General features: G+C 31.8%; 3 protein-coding genes across 6 annotated transcripts in view; 1 reads left to right on the top strand and 2 right to left on the bottom strand.

Moving 5' to 3' along the window:
• The window catches only part of LOC122535380 (cysteine protease ATG4D), a 106,795-nt gene extending 99,659 nt beyond the window's left edge, over positions 1–7,136 (bottom strand). The window contains exons 1-2 of the mRNA XM_043666892.1: positions 7,033–7,136; positions 6,913–6,955 (exon numbers count right to left, since the gene is read on the bottom strand). The gene's annotated coding sequence lies outside the window, so the exon portion shown is untranslated. The remainder of the gene's footprint in view (positions 1–6,912; positions 6,956–7,032) is intronic.
• Positions 1–18,739, bottom strand: part of LOC122535267 (protein lap1) — an 85,265-nt gene extending 66,526 nt beyond the window's left edge. The window contains exons 1-12 of one of the 4 annotated variants that reach the window (XR_006308125.1): positions 18,066–18,604; positions 17,788–17,954; positions 17,570–17,705; positions 17,204–17,493; positions 16,420–17,131; positions 15,960–16,150; positions 15,642–15,749; positions 14,915–15,368; positions 14,006–14,838; positions 13,852–13,923; positions 13,531–13,779; positions 12,190–13,312 (exon numbers count right to left, since the gene is read on the bottom strand). Coding sequence is in view for 2 of the 4 variants with exons in the window: in XM_043666664.1 (XP_043522599.1) it covers positions 13,603–13,779; positions 13,852–13,923; positions 14,006–14,838; positions 14,915–15,368; positions 15,642–15,749; positions 15,960–16,150; positions 16,420–17,131; positions 17,204–17,493; positions 17,570–17,705; positions 17,788–17,943 (3,129 nt within the window). In the remaining 2 variants the exon portion in view is untranslated. Of the gene's footprint in view, positions 1–12,189; positions 13,780–13,851; positions 13,924–14,005; positions 14,839–14,914; positions 15,369–15,641; positions 15,750–15,959; positions 16,151–16,419; positions 17,132–17,203; positions 17,494–17,569; positions 17,706–17,787; positions 17,955–18,065 lie in introns of those variants that run through there. The other 3 variants (XR_006308126.1, XM_043666664.1, XM_043666682.1) reach the window with 3 other exon arrangements.
• On the top strand, positions 4,192–11,042 carry LOC122535408 (lipoamide acyltransferase component of branched-chain alpha-keto acid dehydrogenase complex, mitochondrial). The gene is made up of 5 exons (XM_043666924.1): positions 4,192–4,341; positions 7,402–7,526; positions 7,816–8,353; positions 9,213–9,608; positions 9,972–11,042. The coding sequence occupies exons 1-5, from the start codon at positions 4,303–4,305 to the stop codon at positions 10,206–10,208; spliced, it is 1,335 nt and encodes a 444-aa protein (XP_043522859.1). The 5' UTR covers positions 4,192–4,302; the 3' UTR covers positions 10,209–11,042.
• Positions 18,740–18,846: the final 107 nt, after the last annotated feature.

Here is an 18,846-nt window from a genome sequence, read left to right as displayed (position 1 = left end):
GGACGTCAGTTTATTCAAAATTATTCATCCGTCAGTTCATTCAAAATTTTTTCTAAATTCACAATGTGTGTCATTCTATAATTTATTCTATAATAATTCTAACTTTAATCTATTTAATTATTATATTAAACTTTCGTATTTTTAGATTATTATTACATTTAACTTGTGTAGTAGCTCATGTATATTACTATTATGTTTTATTATATTATTATATTATTATTTTTTATTACTATAATAATAGTAATTATTATATTACTATATTATATTTTCTTATGAAAATATAGAGTAGCTTTTATCTTTTTGTGGCGTCACGTCTTATATTTAGAGGACGTCAGTTTATTCAAAATTATTCATCCGTCAGTTCATTCAAAATTTTTTCTAAATTCACAATGTGTGTCATTCTATAATTTATTCTATAATAATTCTAACTTTAATCTATTTAATTATTATATTAAACTTTCGTATTTTTAGATTATTATTACATTTAACTTGCGTAGTAGCTCATGTATATTACTATTATGTTTTATTATATTACTATATTATTATTTTTTATTACTATAATAATAGTAATTATTATATTATTATATTATATTTTCTTATGAAAATATAGAGTACTAGCTTTTGTCTTTTTGTGGCGTCACGTCTTATATTTAGTGGACGTCAGTTTATTCAAAATTATTCATCCGTCAGTTCATTCAAAATTTTTTCTAAATTCACAATGTGTGTCATGTATATTATTCTATAATAATTCTAACTTTAACCCATACACACGGATTCAATCGTCACGCAAGCGTGAAAATTGTTTCGTGACATGCAGGACTATAATCTGATCTCGATAAGTTAGACGAGAATCAAATTGTTCTAATCGATTTCGACAATATTTAAAGTAACGTCGACCGTTCAAATCTCAATTTTCGAGGTGATACGAAATTTTCAAAAGTTTTGTTTCAAGAAACTTGAAATTCTGACAATGAGAGAAAATTCAAAAAAACTCGTCGTTGCTCGCTGTAGGAAGGATTTGGATATTTGGATCGGTACTAACGACGTTTAAATTCTACTGAAGTGTACAAATGAATGACGCATTAATAATTGGAAGCGATAATCAATATAATACATATATTTTAGTTATTTAGTGCAATATTACTGATCATCAGAAATGTTCTTATTAATTTAAAAAGAGTTCCAATTAATCCGTAATTAATTTAAAAATCAAAAAATACAAAATTTGTCTGTTACGTAAGACACTTCTATAAGATTTGACAATTACAAATGTCAGTTTTATCATTGCACGTTGGCAATTTATGAATTTAAACGTGGCTAAAGCGATTATAAAGGATAAAATTATTGCAGTTTGATACTCCACGATTTTCTAATTGAATTATATTAAAAATACGCAAGTATCCAGATACTTTTGCGTAGTAGCTTATGTATATATCGAAAGAAAAACGTCAACATTTATATATCTGGTCCAAACCACTGTCTTTTAACTTTAAACGAGATCTGAACAAATTGTACTTTCTCCTTTTGGATCGACATTTCAATGAGAAACTTTACATACACATCAATAAATGAAAAACAAATTTTCTTTAAACGTACGTGTATATTCTTATAAATTTTTCCCTACATTCCTCTTTGTGAAACGTTGTTTCATTTTCTTTTCAAGTGCCGAGATTTCAAATATACGAGAGAGCAATTTTTCAGCTGAAGTTAAAAATCTTTAAACAAGAACTCGATTCTTGCGTCCTCAAATTTCGAGAAATCTTCGAAATGTTTATACATTTTATAATAGATATTCGTAAAGAGATACGTAGATAAGATGCACAAAGTATTGAAGATGGAATATAATAGAAAGATTGCAGATATCCAGTATTGGATATCTGTCAAGTTGTCAGAATTTTCAATACTTGTCGAAACTTTAACGATTCGGGATTCGAGACTTGCGAAGTCTTTCGAAAAGTTTTAAGTATCATATATTCAAAATGATTCCAATTTCCAGCCACGTGTACGTACGTACGTATATGTATATAACATATATATATATATGTATAACTACTTCAAAATAAATGCACTCGCAATGTTAGCGACTGTTTCGTGTTTTACAACTAGAAACACCTCGTTAATGGAAAAATCGTTGGCGAGGTGTGACGTATGACACGTGCTCTTAATTGGATAGCAATTTAGCGGCGAATGTTAATCATATCCATGAGAGAAAATTAAATTCCAACTCTTGTTAAATTAGAACGCATTTCTCATATTTCTGGGACGCGCGAGCGGATAATCGATTTCGATTTCTTACCTCCATAACCGATGAAAAGGAAAAGTATAGTCTTTTCAGAAAAAAAAGAAAAGAAAGATTTTCAGAAAAAAGAAATTTGTTTTTATCGCTTGTAAAAGTTTATCATGATACGAAGTAAAAATGGACAAATTTTTGATAGTCACAAGCGATATTCGTAACCATGATGAAATTGGTATTATAAAAAGTGACAGTGGATCATAGAATGAATGAAAGAAAATGAAGATTGCAGTCCTATCATTTTGTCCCATGTGGTTTTAAGAAAATTCTTATAATTTCAAGAATGTTTCGTTGTATGTTACTATGCTGTATATTATATTACAATATTTTTCATAAAAAGACGTATAGAAATTTCATTGTTTTTAAAAAATACAAAAAATCCAGAAGTGTCTTATCAATTTGTTCCGAACTGTAGTTATAAAAAAGAGGAACAATTTTTATCAAGGTTAATATAATTACAAGCACACTTTCAATAATCGTTGTAATATGAATGTTTGTTAAAAAGATATACTGAAGCTTTCTGAAAACTTTGGTTCTTTTTAGAAAAAAGACAAATGCAAACATTTTTATTATAAACCTACGAATTATTAAAGTTTTTGTTGCAAGTTCATCAATTAATGGATGAAGATAATGCTTCATATCTTTTCTGATAACTTCATAATAATTTTCTAATAATTTCACTCAAATTCTCGAGACCAAAAACGTTTATTATTTCGTTAATAATTAATGTGTATAAAGTACAACATTGAGCATTGGAGAATTAAATATAAAGTGTCACAATAAACCTCTGTTCTAATAAATATTCCATACTTGTGTTAATATAAGCGTAATCACAGATGCTTTATCATTTAAATTTAAAATAAACCGGAGATTGAGAACAACAAAAGGAGAACATCAAGAACAACATTATTATGAATGTGATAGAAACAGATAAGAAACGTAAAGTAAGAGATCTTGATTGAAAATTTCACAAAATTTCACTTTCGAGGAAAATCTATAAAAAATATATGAAAATGCATAAATCAAGTATACGTTTACAAGGCTTTCTGATTAAACGCGTTCAGACTTTATTATTTTCTGCAAAATGAGGCTTTAAATAAAAAGATTTTACTCTACATTTTCAATCTACTCTTTTGAACATAGCACTAATCTACTTCTATTCCTGTTTAGAATTAGGAAAATTCACGAGTTTCTAAATTTTCTTCTTGAAAACAAAGTCATCGACGTAATTTTAATTTAATCTCAATTTCATTTCCATCTTGCCTTCAAGCCACTGCACCTTCCCGACTTCACTCGCAATGGAACACAACCATTAAACATTTTGCTCGATTGTTTTACATTCGAACGCATCTTAATATCGGCTGACCCGCGTAGTAATGCATATTCACGACCCGTATATATTTGTGCAGAGGCGAATCTTTTTAGGCGACGAGAGAATACCAGGCTATCGAAGAAAAACACGACACGATATTCAATTCCGAATGCGAATGTAGCCTCGCTAACTGTCACAGAAGTGGACGAAACCGCGGAAACACATGGATCGAGTTCCATTTAAAAGAAAGTAATCGTTAGTTACTGGGCGATCGCTCTTCGTTAACATGGAGATCCGATGTGCATTGCATTTAAATGTCATTAAATTTATTGGCGAGGAGCAGAGCCTACAAGACCTTTCGAGGTCGAAGAAAATTCCGAAGCCTCGAAACGATCGTGCATCGCGTGAAACGCGGCGCTTTGGTCATTCCTTAACGAAACGGTGATTCTGCTTTTCATTCGTGCTACTATAATACGCGATTGCGTAACATCCTCCGGACACGCGAGCAAAAAACATATCTCGATAATACCGAAGACGAACGATAACTACACAAGCGAGTTCGAGAGATCTACGCAAGCCGCAGTGTACCGCTATCGACTAGTGGTCTCATTTTTCGGCAGCTGCAACCATCTTTCTCCGAAGGAGACCTCCATCGGATTGTTTATTTCGCTCTCAAGTCGGTGGGAAATTCTCTACGATGGCCCTGACTTGGAGACTGACAGCCGTAACGCTTCTGGTAAGAGAACATTGTATGGTACATTGTATAATTCCAAGAGATAGATGATAAACCGATTTCGAAGGGAATCAATACTAGTAATATCGTGGCATGCAGATCGTTGCAAACGTGACGCGTGTGATCTCGGCTGTTCTCGGTAATTTTCGACTTGTTTGTTTAATGTTTGTTTAATATACGTATTAATTCTGAGAAGAGTACGAGTTTATTGCGCTTAAGGCGCCGATAATTGTGACAATATACACAATATAGCTGCTCGCGAAAGTATTTGAACGTTTATGTACAGAGAACTTTTATGTACATATATATGTATTTACATATAATACATATTTGTGTACATATTTTTGTATTAATATATGATACAGATATACGTGTTGATATAAATTGAAACTGTATATTTTGAAATTTTACTGAATACACTATAATGAAACCACGACTGTCATGATTGTATTGCCATTTTGAGACAATGCTCGCTCGTTTAGCTGTAATAATAACGTAACTCGAAAACTACGGTTCCAGAGAAAACGAATCTGAATGTTTTTCTTGTTATAATTCATTGTCGTGGCATGATAAGAAACAAGTTTTTACAATAATATTTCGAACATGTACAGAACTCTACTAATTAAAAGTACAAGTACATTGTTTGGCCAATAATTCAAAAACTACAAATTTTGAGTTACGTCATTATTGCAATGAATGAGCAATATGTGTAAAAATTACAAGATATTTACTACAAGCATTTAATATACAATACGAATAAACACATTATTTGTTGAAGTTTAGTGCTCTCATTAAATGTTAACGATTATTAATTATATAATGCAACATATTTTGTGCTACAGTAACTAATACACGATTCTTACAGAATTTTATAGAAATAATAATTAATCGATGATATTTTCAAATAAAATAAAATATTTTATGAAGCAGACATAATTAACAAACATAATGAAACGTTAATCATTTTAAAAGTACTATGATGGGATATTGGTTAACATACATAAAAACATTGCAAATTAACTGCGTTGAGTTAAGAATATAAAGTAATCATGATCACAGAAAGTCTCGCAGAATTATTTTGATTTTTCAGTTGAAAGGAAATATAACTACTAAAGCTCTGCTTTATTCTCTGTTAGATTTCCTCTTGAAATCCTTGGTTTTTAAGAAAAATATTTATAAAAATTAGTTTGGGTGCCACTTTTACTTTGAACGTTATTTAAATGTCTATAAAATTGTAAAAATATATATTATTATATTTGAAAGAGACTGTCATATGTATATGTTACATTTATATAAAAAACATTCGTATAATTTTTACAATTAGAACACAGAAAGTTAAATTTAATTTAAAGTTGAAAATTTTTTCAAAATTAATTTTCTCAGAAATGTGAAAATAATGGATTAAAAAATGTTTAATACTAAGGATGTAGAAAAAAAGTTAAAACTTTTGGACATTATAATCATAATAAATAAAAATATATATATATATATATATTATATATTAAAAATATATATTTTTAATATTTTTAATAAATATATATTTTATATATATATATATATATATATATATATATATACATTTTTTGTTGGACATTGTAATCATAATAAATAAAAAGATATATATATATATAAACTTTTATATATATTTCCAAGTTTGTTTCAAATTTTATCCAATATAATTATGATAGTCAAGCTTCATTACAATGTTGCGTTTACATTTACAAGATATTTCTGTTTTTACAAGTGAGCTACTACGTATTGCAATTTTTTTATAATCAATTTTGTAATTTCATAACCATTATAGATTATCTATTTAAATAAATGTAATAATCGCAGTACGTGACTTATCGGCAAACAAATCACATAAAATCGGCACGGTATGGAGTGTGTTAAACAGATCAGAGTACATATGCAGAGGATACAGGAAACTGCAAATATTTCGTACATCATGTCGTCCGATGTGTTTAATCGACATGACGCAGGATTGGTCAGCAATCTTGTTATGCGCCGTTTATATTGAGAGTGTTCAAGCTTTAGAGAGCCAATATATGTTCTACTAGGGAACGTCATCACTTACGATACACTCCATTTTGTGGTCTCCGGGTAAATCATACGGCAGAGAACTACTAAAGCATAAACACGTAACAGTGATGCAACAAATGAAATTAACACGTGACCTGATCAAAGTTAATGAAAGCGTTTACGTTTTGTGCTCGAATGCGTAACGGGATTAATACGAAATTATGAAGTACTTCCGGTTTGATTTCTGTTAGTTTCAAACATTGAACCGACATGTTTGATTCAATGAAAAGTTAACCTATAGTATTTCGCAATTGTGAAAATTTAAAGAAAGGTACGTTTTGATTGGACGTTTCTACGGAGCGCGCAATGTGATTGGTCAATATTCTCCCGCCAAATAAAGTAGTTGTCACGATGACTAATTTGTCGTTCAAACGTTTGCAACAGATGTGGATTACAATATTTGAACAATGTTTGACATATGTCATGATAGAGTTTTATATATACATGGATATCGACAGATATGATAAATTGTATAACTGATTAATCACTTACCGGTGTAGGTTCACCGGTAGGCTGAAACACCTTCTTCGCACTTCTGAGAACAAATGATAAAATATTAGTCGACATCGAGCTGAATTCTTCGAGAAAATTTCGAGAAATTTAATATTTTACCGTCAGTTCATTGTTCACGTCGTTTTTAATCTGTTAACTGCACAATTTTCACTCACTTTTTCACACACGATGCTCTCACGATGAAGTCAAACTTGAAACTAAAGATGTCTGCCACACGGATCGATTGTACAATCGAAAATCGATCGCGTATTGACAATCGAAAAACTTCACTTCGACGCGCCAAATTTAAAGTCGCGACGTCGTATTTTCTTTCCTTAGAGTTCGATGTAAACACCTGATACGTAATTTTCTGGTCCCGATGCTTGCAATATAAAATTTAAAATAAAAGGCAGACAATATCGTTCGGACGGAGGCAAGGATTTCCAAGTTATTGCTGACTAGTATACAAAGAAATCCATGTTTATTTAGGGTAGAAATGTACGCAATCAAAAATGTCGATTCTTCTCCGTAAGCTGCTTTCGATGCGGAAACGTCGTCCCCTTCAAACTATCGGATATCGGAGAAGGAATTCGAGACGTCACGATAAAAGAATGGTGAGCAAAACAATAAATTTCCCGTTAACCATCGTACCTACAAAGTTTTCACAATTACCGATCATTTCTCCCTCACTATCGGCCGATCTCCTCTCGAAAAGTCCATTATATTACTTGAAAGTAAAGAAATGTTGCATCTTGATGAAAATACGTAACCTAACGTACATACATACGTACATGCATACATACATACATACATATAATACCTGTCAGTCGACGACACTATGTTTCGGTCTAATGTACTGTAAAGATAATTGAACTCCAACTTGGTGCATTCGAATGTATATAGGTTCGTGAAACCAGGCGACCGGGTGTCTCAATTCGATAACATTTGTGAGGTTCAAAGCGACAAAGCATCTGTGACGATTACTAGCCGTTACGACGGATTAATTAAAGCCTTGCACTACAAGGTAGACGACGTGGCTCTGATAGGAGATCCATTGCTGGAAATTGAAGTAGATGACGATAATGGGAACGAGCAAGTTGAAACGATTACCGATGATCGACAGCCGCAGTTAACAGGAAAGTCTGATGACGAACAGAGCGTCAAAGACAAGGAGGAGAAACTCCTAGTGAAGTGTGACTTGGAAAAAGCAATAGCCACCCCAGCGGTCAGAAGGATAGCTATGGAGAACAATATTAACTTGAAGGACGTCGTTTCCACGGGGAAAAACGGTCGAGTGCTTAAAGAGGATATATTAGCTCATTTAGAAAAAATTCCTGTCAACTCGGCAAGAGAAAGGGTCGAAGGGAAACCAACGGGAGAGACGGTAATGCCAGTGAAAGGCTATAGCAAGCACATGTGGAGAACAATGACGCAATCTCTGGTAAGTTGGATCGCGATTTTTTGAAATGTCTAGTTTCCCCGCGTCGAATGATTATCGCGTTTCCATTTTATTCGGTTTTGCTTGGAAAAGATTTTCGCCAAAAAAGAATTACACGTTACGCGTTGACACAAAGTGAAGTTGCTCGTTTCGATCATTATTAAAAATAGATTTTCCACTGAAACTGAAAAGCAGTTCGGATAATCCCGTAACGAATAACGTTGAGGTATTAACGCTATGTTAATAAGCGCAGTTTAGATTAAAACGCATGCCACGCGTAAATTGCCAGATTTTTGCCTATCGCGCATTCCCGTGCGATCGCGGCGGCGGCGTTATTGAATAAACAGTCAATTAATCCATCCAGTTATAGAATAATAAGTAGGATAACGACAAAGCATCGAAGAAAGTGGTTTGCCGATTAAATAACGCGGTTTCGTAACGAGGAAGAAAAAAAGAAAAGGAACAAAAAGGTAACGAGAGCGAAGTGTCACATCGCCCAGTAAAATTTCAATGTAGTACGTCGGTAGTTGAAACGTGAGAATCACGACGAACCGGATAATAGAAGTGCGTCGTCTAAAAGTGACGTTGACACATGCGATTGATAGCGATCGATCGAATCCGAGCAGCCACTCGGCTCGAATTTCCTGTCAACGTTGACAGACGAAACACCGTTAAAGTGTTTCGGAAAATACGGCCATTTTAATCGTCTCATCCCCCAATCCCCTACGTGTCGTCTTTGACGTTCAAATATGACATATACACGGTCCCCTGTGTGCTAACATCGTTAATTGCACGCCCCAAATAAACCTGTAATTAAACGGGCTGGTTGCGAAAAATTTACGGTGCCGACGCATGTTTGCAGAGTATACCGCACTTTGTGTACAGTGACGAGTGTAACATTAACAGATTGATGGACTGGCGGAACGAGGTGAAGGACACGGTGAAAGAGCAGGGTGTTTCTTTAAGCTTGATGCCGTTTTTCATAAAAGCCGCATCCAGAGCGTTGGAAAAGTTGCCACAGCTGAACGCCTGGCTTGATGAGGAGAGGCAGGCGTTACGCGTCCAGAAGAGTCACAACATCGGTATTGCGATGGACACACCTGAAGGTTTAATTGTACCGAATGTTAAAAATGTCCAGAACTTGAACATCGTGGAGATCGCGAAAGAGTTGAACCGTCTTCAAGAACTTGGAAGAAGATCTTCAATTCCGCCAAGCGATTTATCGAACACAACATTCTCGCTATCAAACATTGGTGTTGTAAGTTTAGAAATCATTTCCAATGGAAGCTATTAAACGATGAAATTGAACTTCAGACTATTTCGAAAGAATTCGATTTGAATTTGAATTGAATCTTGAATTTAGAAAAGCAAAGTCCAAACTCAAAGATTATATTAAAGAAAATTGTTGTATTTCTTGAAAAATTAAATATTGCTCAGCTGTAGCACTGAAACTAAGAAACTTTTAGAAAATAGAGTTGTTCAATTTGACTTCTGTAATAATGCATTTCAAACAATCAATTTACAACTCATTAGTATTAATTTATTGTTCAGGTAAAATCAATATATTTTCAACAAATAGAATTCATTAATGTAATTCAACAAATTTAATTGTAATTTACAGGTGGGTGGTACATATACAAAACCGATGATTCTATCCCCACAAATTGTAATCGGCGCGTTTGGAAAAGCGCAAAAATTACCACGATTTGACGATAAAGGAAATGTGGTAGCTGCGAACACAATTTGTGTTAGCTGGGCCGCCGACCATCGAGTGATAGATGGTGTCACAATGGCCAAGTATTCGAATCTTTGGAAACATTACGTTGAAAATCCTGTATTTTTATTAATAGGAGCGTGAAAATATATTTGAAAGTAAGCATACACTTTATTGGAATCTTTTTATATGTAATAACTCAAATATAATTTTTAAGAAACTTCTATACTTCAATTTCATAAGAATATATATGTAAAGCGCAATAAAACTTGTAAACATTTTGTACGTAAATATTAATTTATTTATTGCTGCACAACCAACTAGGACTTTTTAAGAAAGGTAAAATATCTTTTTTTAACATATTCAAAGTGTTACAACTGTATGGTAGTTATTATATGATGACCAGTCAAACCACTGTGAGCATTTTTTGTACATTTAATCTATCATACATTGTCATACAAATTGTCTGAGTAGGTATTCCAAAAAAATATGTCAAGGAAGTGGTTGTACTGATTAATGTTCTCTTTTTAACAGTGTATATATTTTTTTTTTAACTTAATTAAAAAATTACCCTATCAAATTACTGAAACTATCAGTTAGTATCATGAAATGAAGAAATTATTAAAAAGAAAATATCAAATGAAAGATTATAATTGAAATATAATCTGAATAATGAGTACGACCACTTGTACACTTATATACTTTTAATTTTTTATATATACAGTTTTATGTACCGCATTTTTTGATCACACATCCCGTACAATCAATACATTCCATTAAATGCCACTTAAATATTTGCTCAAAAAGTAGTCAGTCTGTTTAGTAGTTAGAGTAGTAGAAAAGATTGTATATGCGTTTTGTGGTCCAAAATTTTTGTATTTTTGACAATTAAAATATTAATTTATCCTGCAAAAGATTCTAATTGAGTATTTGAGCTTAACATAATGTTTTAAAAAAGACGTTACAGCTTGCTAAAAATAAAAACATTGATACAGATGCAAACTTTAGTTTGTACATTTGTTATGAATAAACACATAACAGTATTTCAGTAACATAAGCATACAATAAATATAGCGTTATTTTCTATTATAATTCTTCATAAAATTAATATTTAAAAAGAACTACACAAAATATTCATAGAAATACGAATATTATCAGGTGAAAGTACAATCCACTCTTGATTATACTTCTTACTTTCCAATATGACTAGGTATGCAGATTATTATTGATAGTTAGTTCAAAAATTTAAATATCAAGCTGCTTTTATGTATACATATAAATATATATTATAGAACTACATATACTCATAAAAAATAATCAAAACATATATAATTTTTACTAAGAATACTATAATTGAGTATATAGTTATCTAAAATTACTTTCACAAAATACGTAAATCAAAAATAATCTGCTCTTTTTTTGTCAATTTATACCTAAAATATATCAAAATTCTACATATTTTCCATAGAAGGAGCAATTCTTATTCACTGAATAAGTTTTACTGGTATTTCTCGAAGGAAATCTTTCTGAAAATATAACATTTTTTTGTTATAATTCTCAATTCTGGAAGTTCTATACTTCACTATAGTTTCAAATGAAGTATTCAAAAATTCGAAGCTCAGATAGAAGAGGATAATTCATATACATTTGAAGTCATGCCCAACATACATAGGTGCATGTATATATGTTGTAATCGTATAGCTACCATGTAATTATAACATTATTTTAAGCTGTTTAAATTGTTTAAAAAATTACTATAAACATAAATACCGGAAGATATTTTGTATCTTTGATAGACATTAAGAAATACAAGAAAGAAAAGAATAAATAAAACCAAATAATACATATAAACGTTATTTAAACATATTTATAAAAATGCATAAACCATTTCTTCTAAATATCCTTATAGTTGACAAAACTAATTAAAATATACGTAAAAAATGCATAGTTCAAGAGAATGTGCATAGTAATTGTTCTGTATATGCGAGGTAAAGTGAAGTGCGATATTGTTACTTGTTGTAAAAGTTCTGGAATACAAATAATGTACTAGTTATAACTCATATCTTGACATAAACAGTTCACTTGTGCTATACATCATCATACAACCTTTCTAAACATTTATCTCACAACTCTACTCCATTTACATGAATAACTTTCATTTTTTTTTTTTTTTTCAATATAATTTCACTAACATAGAAAAGTAGTGTTTTATCTTACGATTTGGCCTCATCGTGCCACATTAATAACTATTGTTAAAAAACAGTTTCTACAAGGTACATACATTCAAGTAATTCACAACCATAACAATAAAGATCTCATTTTATCAAATACTTAACAGTTGACTTTGTGATAAGAGAATTATTAGCATTTAATAAAACAAACTTATCACGAAACAATGGCAAGCAAAAATATATAAAATTGTTCGAAAAATGTAAATTTTACAACATATTTTCGATATGAGTATTCTTTTATTAAAAAGGAAAGAAAGAAAAAATAAAATCAAAACTGATAGTGATAAAACTATTAAAAACATTACCAATAAAATTACGGCACATAGAGAAATATTTTCCCCTTTTCTTTACATTAATAAGATTCTTACAGATGTAGTTTCTAAATAAAATTAAAGTATATCATTTTTTAAATATAAACTGTAAATAATACAAGTAAATTAATCGTAGAATTCTTTGTGCTTGTAAAAATGATGTGTTAAAATAAATTTGTAGAAAAATCATTCACATCTTACGAAATAAGTATCTGTAAGAATCCCATCTAATTGATAGAGATAATTATTTGTATATAATATATATGCATAATATATATTCATTTTTATATAGGATTTTTTTAAATGTATATGAGTAATAAATAGTATTTTGTTTCTGGCACATTGTCAGCTCTCTACAAAGAGAACAAGTGAGTTGACACAAATACAATCAACATCATAATACAAATATATGCATTCTTTACGGAGTTAGAAATTCGGGAAGAAACTTATCATCCTATAATTGTTTGCTAAAGAATTGCTATTTTAGCTACGTATGCGGCCAAATAATACAAGTGAGCTGTGAATTGGCTCATGAAGAAATTTCTCTTAAAAATAGTTCTTTTATACATCACATTTTTTTATTGTAAATTGTGCAAGGGACGCGTTTCTAATCTATGGTATATCCTAAGAACCGAATTATTTCACGAAATTGTTATTGTTTCTTTCTTTAAAAAGCTCAGTTCACAAATCGTAACCACTTGGGAGCCTGAAATATTTTCCTTAAATAAATGCCATTACTCCCACCTTTGGTAACGCTGTTTCAGTCATTCAATTTCTTGATAGTATCAAAAAGAATATGATTTACTATCATGAAAACAGGCGTTCAGAAAAACAAAATAAAATTTCCATATTTTTTCGTGCGTGTTAATATGTTGACATATACTAATATTAGTTAAAAAAATATATATTCTAAAAAAAACTTACGTGACGTATATAAACTCATCACTAGTTATAAAAACTAAAGGAAAGAAACCATTGTTCTTTTTTAACTGGATGTCATTGATGACGGCTAATCATCATAGATACCACTGCTCCGGTTGCTCGAAGGACAGCCACAGCATTGTTATGATCAGATTTAGTGAAGTCTATACCATCTACTTCTAAAATTTTATCTCCTGGTCGAAGAGTACCTTGTGCTGGACCGTCTGGATTCACTTTAGTCACAATTATTCCCTAGAGTAAATGTAATTAACGATTAAAATATAGAAAATCTTATTATATTTGCTTTAAATTTTGAATACTTACGGTTTCTGCGCCTGCTACTCCACCGGCTATACTGAAACCGAGACCTGGATTTTTTTTTACTTGAACAGGCAACTGTAAAAAATAACAATTACAAATTGTAAAATATACGTAACGATATTACGTAAAAGAAAAAAGGAAAGAAAAAAGAACATACTACGTTAGCATTTTTGTGTGGCCCGAACATCCATTTAAATCTTGGTTTTCTTTCAGAATTTAATGACTCATTCTGTCCAGCAACTTTGTACTTATCAACATTAAGATTGGTCATCTCGTTTAAAGATTTATTATTAGGTAAAATTGGAGTACTTCGACCAGAATTAGTTTCATTCTTTATGTTAAACGAAATATTCATATTCAATGGCGTTTCGATGGATAAAGTTTTTGAAATTCCTTCCATATTCGAATTTGCAACTGGACTTGAGTTCACTGGGTTTATAGATAAATTATCACAGGAGATATTGTTATTCGACACAGTTCCATTTATTATCTTTCTTGGACGATCCGAAACTTTAGGTTGCATAGATAACGGACTTCGATATTTTTTCCCGGTTATGGGAGATGTTGGTATAGACGACGCATTCAACATTTTTAAAGCTTCGTAGTCTTCAACAGAAGAGTTTGTACATTTGTTTGACAAATCGCTACTTGATATAGAATTTGTGTTCTCCAAATGCTTTGTCTTTAAAATAGGAATTCTACTTGGTTTCAATGATCGATCTCCTTCTAATAATTGTTCTGTCAAATCAATCGATTCTGTTAACGCATGTATTTGATCAGTACCACTAAAAGAGCTTATTTTTCCATCGTTATTTGAAGTGTTTGTTGCATCTGTGTTATTCGATGAAAATTTGTCATTATAAGAACGTTCTTCGACTTTAAATGATTCTCCATCATAATTTTGTATTTGCGTTTCCTGTGATATTTTTGAATTTGATATGTTCATATCAATTTGTGGAGGAGCGATCATCGGAGAATCTAATTGGGCTGCTACAATCATAACGAAATAAAAAATTCGTATGTATGTTATCATTATAGAAACGATAAAAGGAAAAGAACGACTTACATTGATTTAATTGTTGAAAGAGTGCTGCTTTTTTTGAAAACGCGGCAGCAATATGATACGGCGGCGGGACGGGTGGAACTTCATTTACTTTCGGCACTTGAACATGAATAGCATTCTTGTTGTTTGCGGCAATAGGTGTACTCTTATAGGGTTCTATAAATTTCTCCGATTCAACAATTTTTGCTGTGTTTGCCTTCGAGTACTCATCTGGTTTCCAAGTAGAATTTACATAATCTGCTACTGTTGGAGGCTTGGAAAGGTATTCGGACGTGGGATTACGAATATATTTCGCTTCTCGAATATCCGGACTCTTTTCTTTCGCAAGTACCGTTTTGTTTGCTTCGTCGGAAGATTCTTCTGAAACAGATTGTTCTGTTCCAACATCCGTAGGAGTATTATTCTTGCACGCCTTTGACGTACGATGTTCAGTTGGTGATAATGATGAATGTGAATCCTAAAGAACAAAATTAATTAGTTAGTTTAATTAATTTTTAATTAGTTAGTTTATTAATTTTTTTATCAGCGGAAGATTTACTGTTTTCCCTATATCAGATTTCATTTTATACCAGTCTACTTTTGTTGAAAATTGAAACTTTTTTCTTTTATAATTGATTTCATGAGTTTATTTGTTTTCTACGATATTTCCATTTTTCATATTATCAATATTATTAATAAATACTCTGGAGTCGAATAAATTGCCTTCCTTTCATAATTCTCTAATGAATACCTTATTAAATAAACTTTGTGAAAAACAGGTCCCAGATTTTGAGGTAAGGTCCAGAGTAGTTGTAGCAATAATAGCTTCTTTGATCATAGTCTCCTGTTCTAAATGCATCTGCAAGTTTTAATTGCCAATTTTCTTGTAATTCAGATATTGATTATACAAAAATATACACGAAAAGATGCAACGAAAATATTGAAAGTATTTAAGATTTCTATATTCTTCAGCGCTAGTTTCATATCATATCGGTTTAAAATTTTTGTTATCGGATTAATAAAAAATCGCACAATGGATAAGCATTCATACGTTTTAAATTATACATACTCTCTGATCATGCGCTGATTGATGATGTAAATTGCGGGCATGCCTAGCAAGATTGCGTAGCTCTTTAGGATAGGGAGTCGGTGCTCGATGAAGTTGTCTAGGGATTTCAGATTCTACCTCAGCAGCAAAACATATTCTTTTTCCAGTACCAACAATCGAACTTGAAATTAATCCTACAGCCGGTGTTATTTCTATAAGCAAAAAAATGTAGAATTATAATTACATACTTATTTGTGATAAAGGTTATGAAATATTCTTAAATAAAAGTAACATAAAACATACACTAGTGGATTTAGTCACATATACTTTACCATTTCATTCTTCATCTTCTTCCTCATTATCCACTAGCAGCAATAATATATCATATTTTTAAAATTACTATTTCAAGAATTATCATTATATACAATGAACAAAATGTTTTCAGATGTGAGTACACTGTCAAACAAATATAAATACTTACGCTCAAGTTCTTGCCGCGGTTTCTGTGGGAGCATAAAGCAACTTAATACCATCATATCCTCTTCACAATTGAATTCTTGCTGCAATGGCACTAACGGTTGACTTTGATTGTCGCTCAGCCATAATGCTTTCAAATTACTTAAATTCAACATAGAAACAGGCAAAAATTTGATGCAATTGTTTACAAGATTGAGTACTTTTAACGAGGATAAGTGTCCCAATTCAGGCGGGACTCGAGTTAGATTATTTGATCTCAATGACAGCAACGATAATGCGGTGCAACTTCCAATTTCTGGTGGAAGGCATCTCAAGTAATTATTGTCTACATTTAAACAATGTAATTTTCGCAAAAGTCCTATTGATGATGGCAAATATTCAAGGAAGTTCTTAGTAACTATAAGCTCCTCCAAGCTTGACATTTGTCCAATGTCATTTGGCAGTGCATTCAATTGATTGTCATCAACTTTAAGAGTCACAATTGTACGTAGATAGCAAAGGGAATCTGGTAACTGATAGATCTCATTTGACGAAAGATGCATAATTGAAATCTCTCTCCATCCTTCTACTTCCGACGGGATAATATGAATTGCATTCATTGTACAATCAAAATGATTTAAACGATAAAGCTGATTAATGTTGAGTGGTATACGTCTAATATCATTACCATCTATCCACAATTCGGTAAGATTGATAAGATCCCCAACAACTTCAGGCTGAAAAAGATAAAATTAACATTAACACATCCAGGCTGATAAATAACAATCTCATGACAAATATAAACGTACCAATTCAGTGAAATCATTATTACCAATATCAAGTCTTTGCAAATTTATCAAACGGCTCATACTCTTTGGCAATGTCATCAAGTTATTTTCTCTAAGTTCTAAGGTTTTCAAAGCTGAAAGTCTTCCAAAATTTGCTGGTAGATATTCTATGTATGCATCATTTATATACAATTCTCTTAGTCCAACAATATGTGTAATAGCATCTGGGAAACGTTCAAACGGATTAACACTGATATCTATAGAACGAAGATTTTTACATTCTTTTATACTGTCTGGTAGCTCTTTAATACCTAAGGGAGATAAATATAACAATCATGAAACATTGTTTGTGAATGAAATCCATACAAAGAACACTTATGCACATACTATTTTTGCTAAGGTCTAGATATTCCAAGTTAATTAACGATGCTATGGCGGGTGGTAACGTGGTGACTTCATTGTCACTGAGAGAAAGTACTCGTAACTCATGGCACTGAAACAGTGGCCTTGGAAGATCCTTTATCTACAACAAAATAAAAAGGTAATACCCTTTGAATCCTGAAAACCTGGATTAACGCGAAAGATCAATTGATATTTGTGTTTACTCTATTGGCATCGAGATACAATTTCTCCAGTGTCCTCTCATAAATGAACACGTCAGGTGGTACATCATAAAGGTTACAATTATTCAAATGCAACTCACAAATATCTTCTTCTTGTGTTCTCAAACATGCGGCGCACTGCCACCAAGCACTACCCATTTCATGTAGAACTATAAACAAACGTTTTCTTGAAACAATGCAATTTTGAATTGCATTGAAAACTTCAACAATGATCAAGAGAATTTATATAAAATAATAAGAAAAAAATTTCTTGTTATTACCTATAATACTTCAAGAACGAGTTTTTAAGATCATCGATATATAGATGGCAAATGATAAATCCGTGAATGAAATAAGAACTTTTGTGTAATTCTTATTCTACGGAATTCTCGAAAATCATTCGGCTATCGATGCATCAATGTTCGGTTTTTTACGTGCCGGCTTCGTCAAAGTTGTTTCTTGCCGCATCATCGCGAATACCACGATATGCGATGCAATTCTCGGTAAGCTCTTTCCTTCGAGACGAGAATAATTCACGAAACGTAACGATACGGTGGCCAACACTCAGATAACTGTCAAGAGATGTAGGTTATTCGATATTTCTCTTTAAAAACTTTTCCCATGAATACATCTCGTTATTTGCTCGTTGCATGTCCTATCCCTTTATAAAGTCAACGGAGTAATAACAAATCACGATCCGATAAATTAACGAAAAAACGTCCCCTCGAGGATATAACAATTTGACACATCTGTGAGGATCGAATAAGAATACGAGACGACTATTTATTGAGAAACCTTCGACGAAACTAATGGTTCGTTCATAACGTGCCAACATTTAGCCATCTACACTCTGAAACATTAATTGGCAGATCTTTTACACGATTAATGCGGAACGAGAAACATTTTGTGAGGATGCATCGGTGCAAACGCGAGATGAAAACGCGTGCTGGATGCAGCTACTTAGTTATTAGGTATTATTCGTCTCGCGACACGAGTCAAACATGATGCGAGATATGTTCGTCGTGAAAAAACGAGCAAGTCCTAAATCTGCGATATTTTGCC

The sequence above is a fragment of the Frieseomelitta varia genome, unplaced genomic scaffold, assembly GCF_011392965.1.
Source record: "Frieseomelitta varia isolate USP_RPSP 00005682 unplaced genomic scaffold, Fvar_1.2 scaffold_152, whole genome shotgun sequence".
Lineage (NCBI taxonomy): Eukaryota > Metazoa > Arthropoda > Insecta > Hymenoptera > Apidae > Frieseomelitta > Frieseomelitta varia.
Note: the sequence above shows the minus strand (reverse complement) of the source record. Positions and strands in the feature narration are given on the sequence as shown.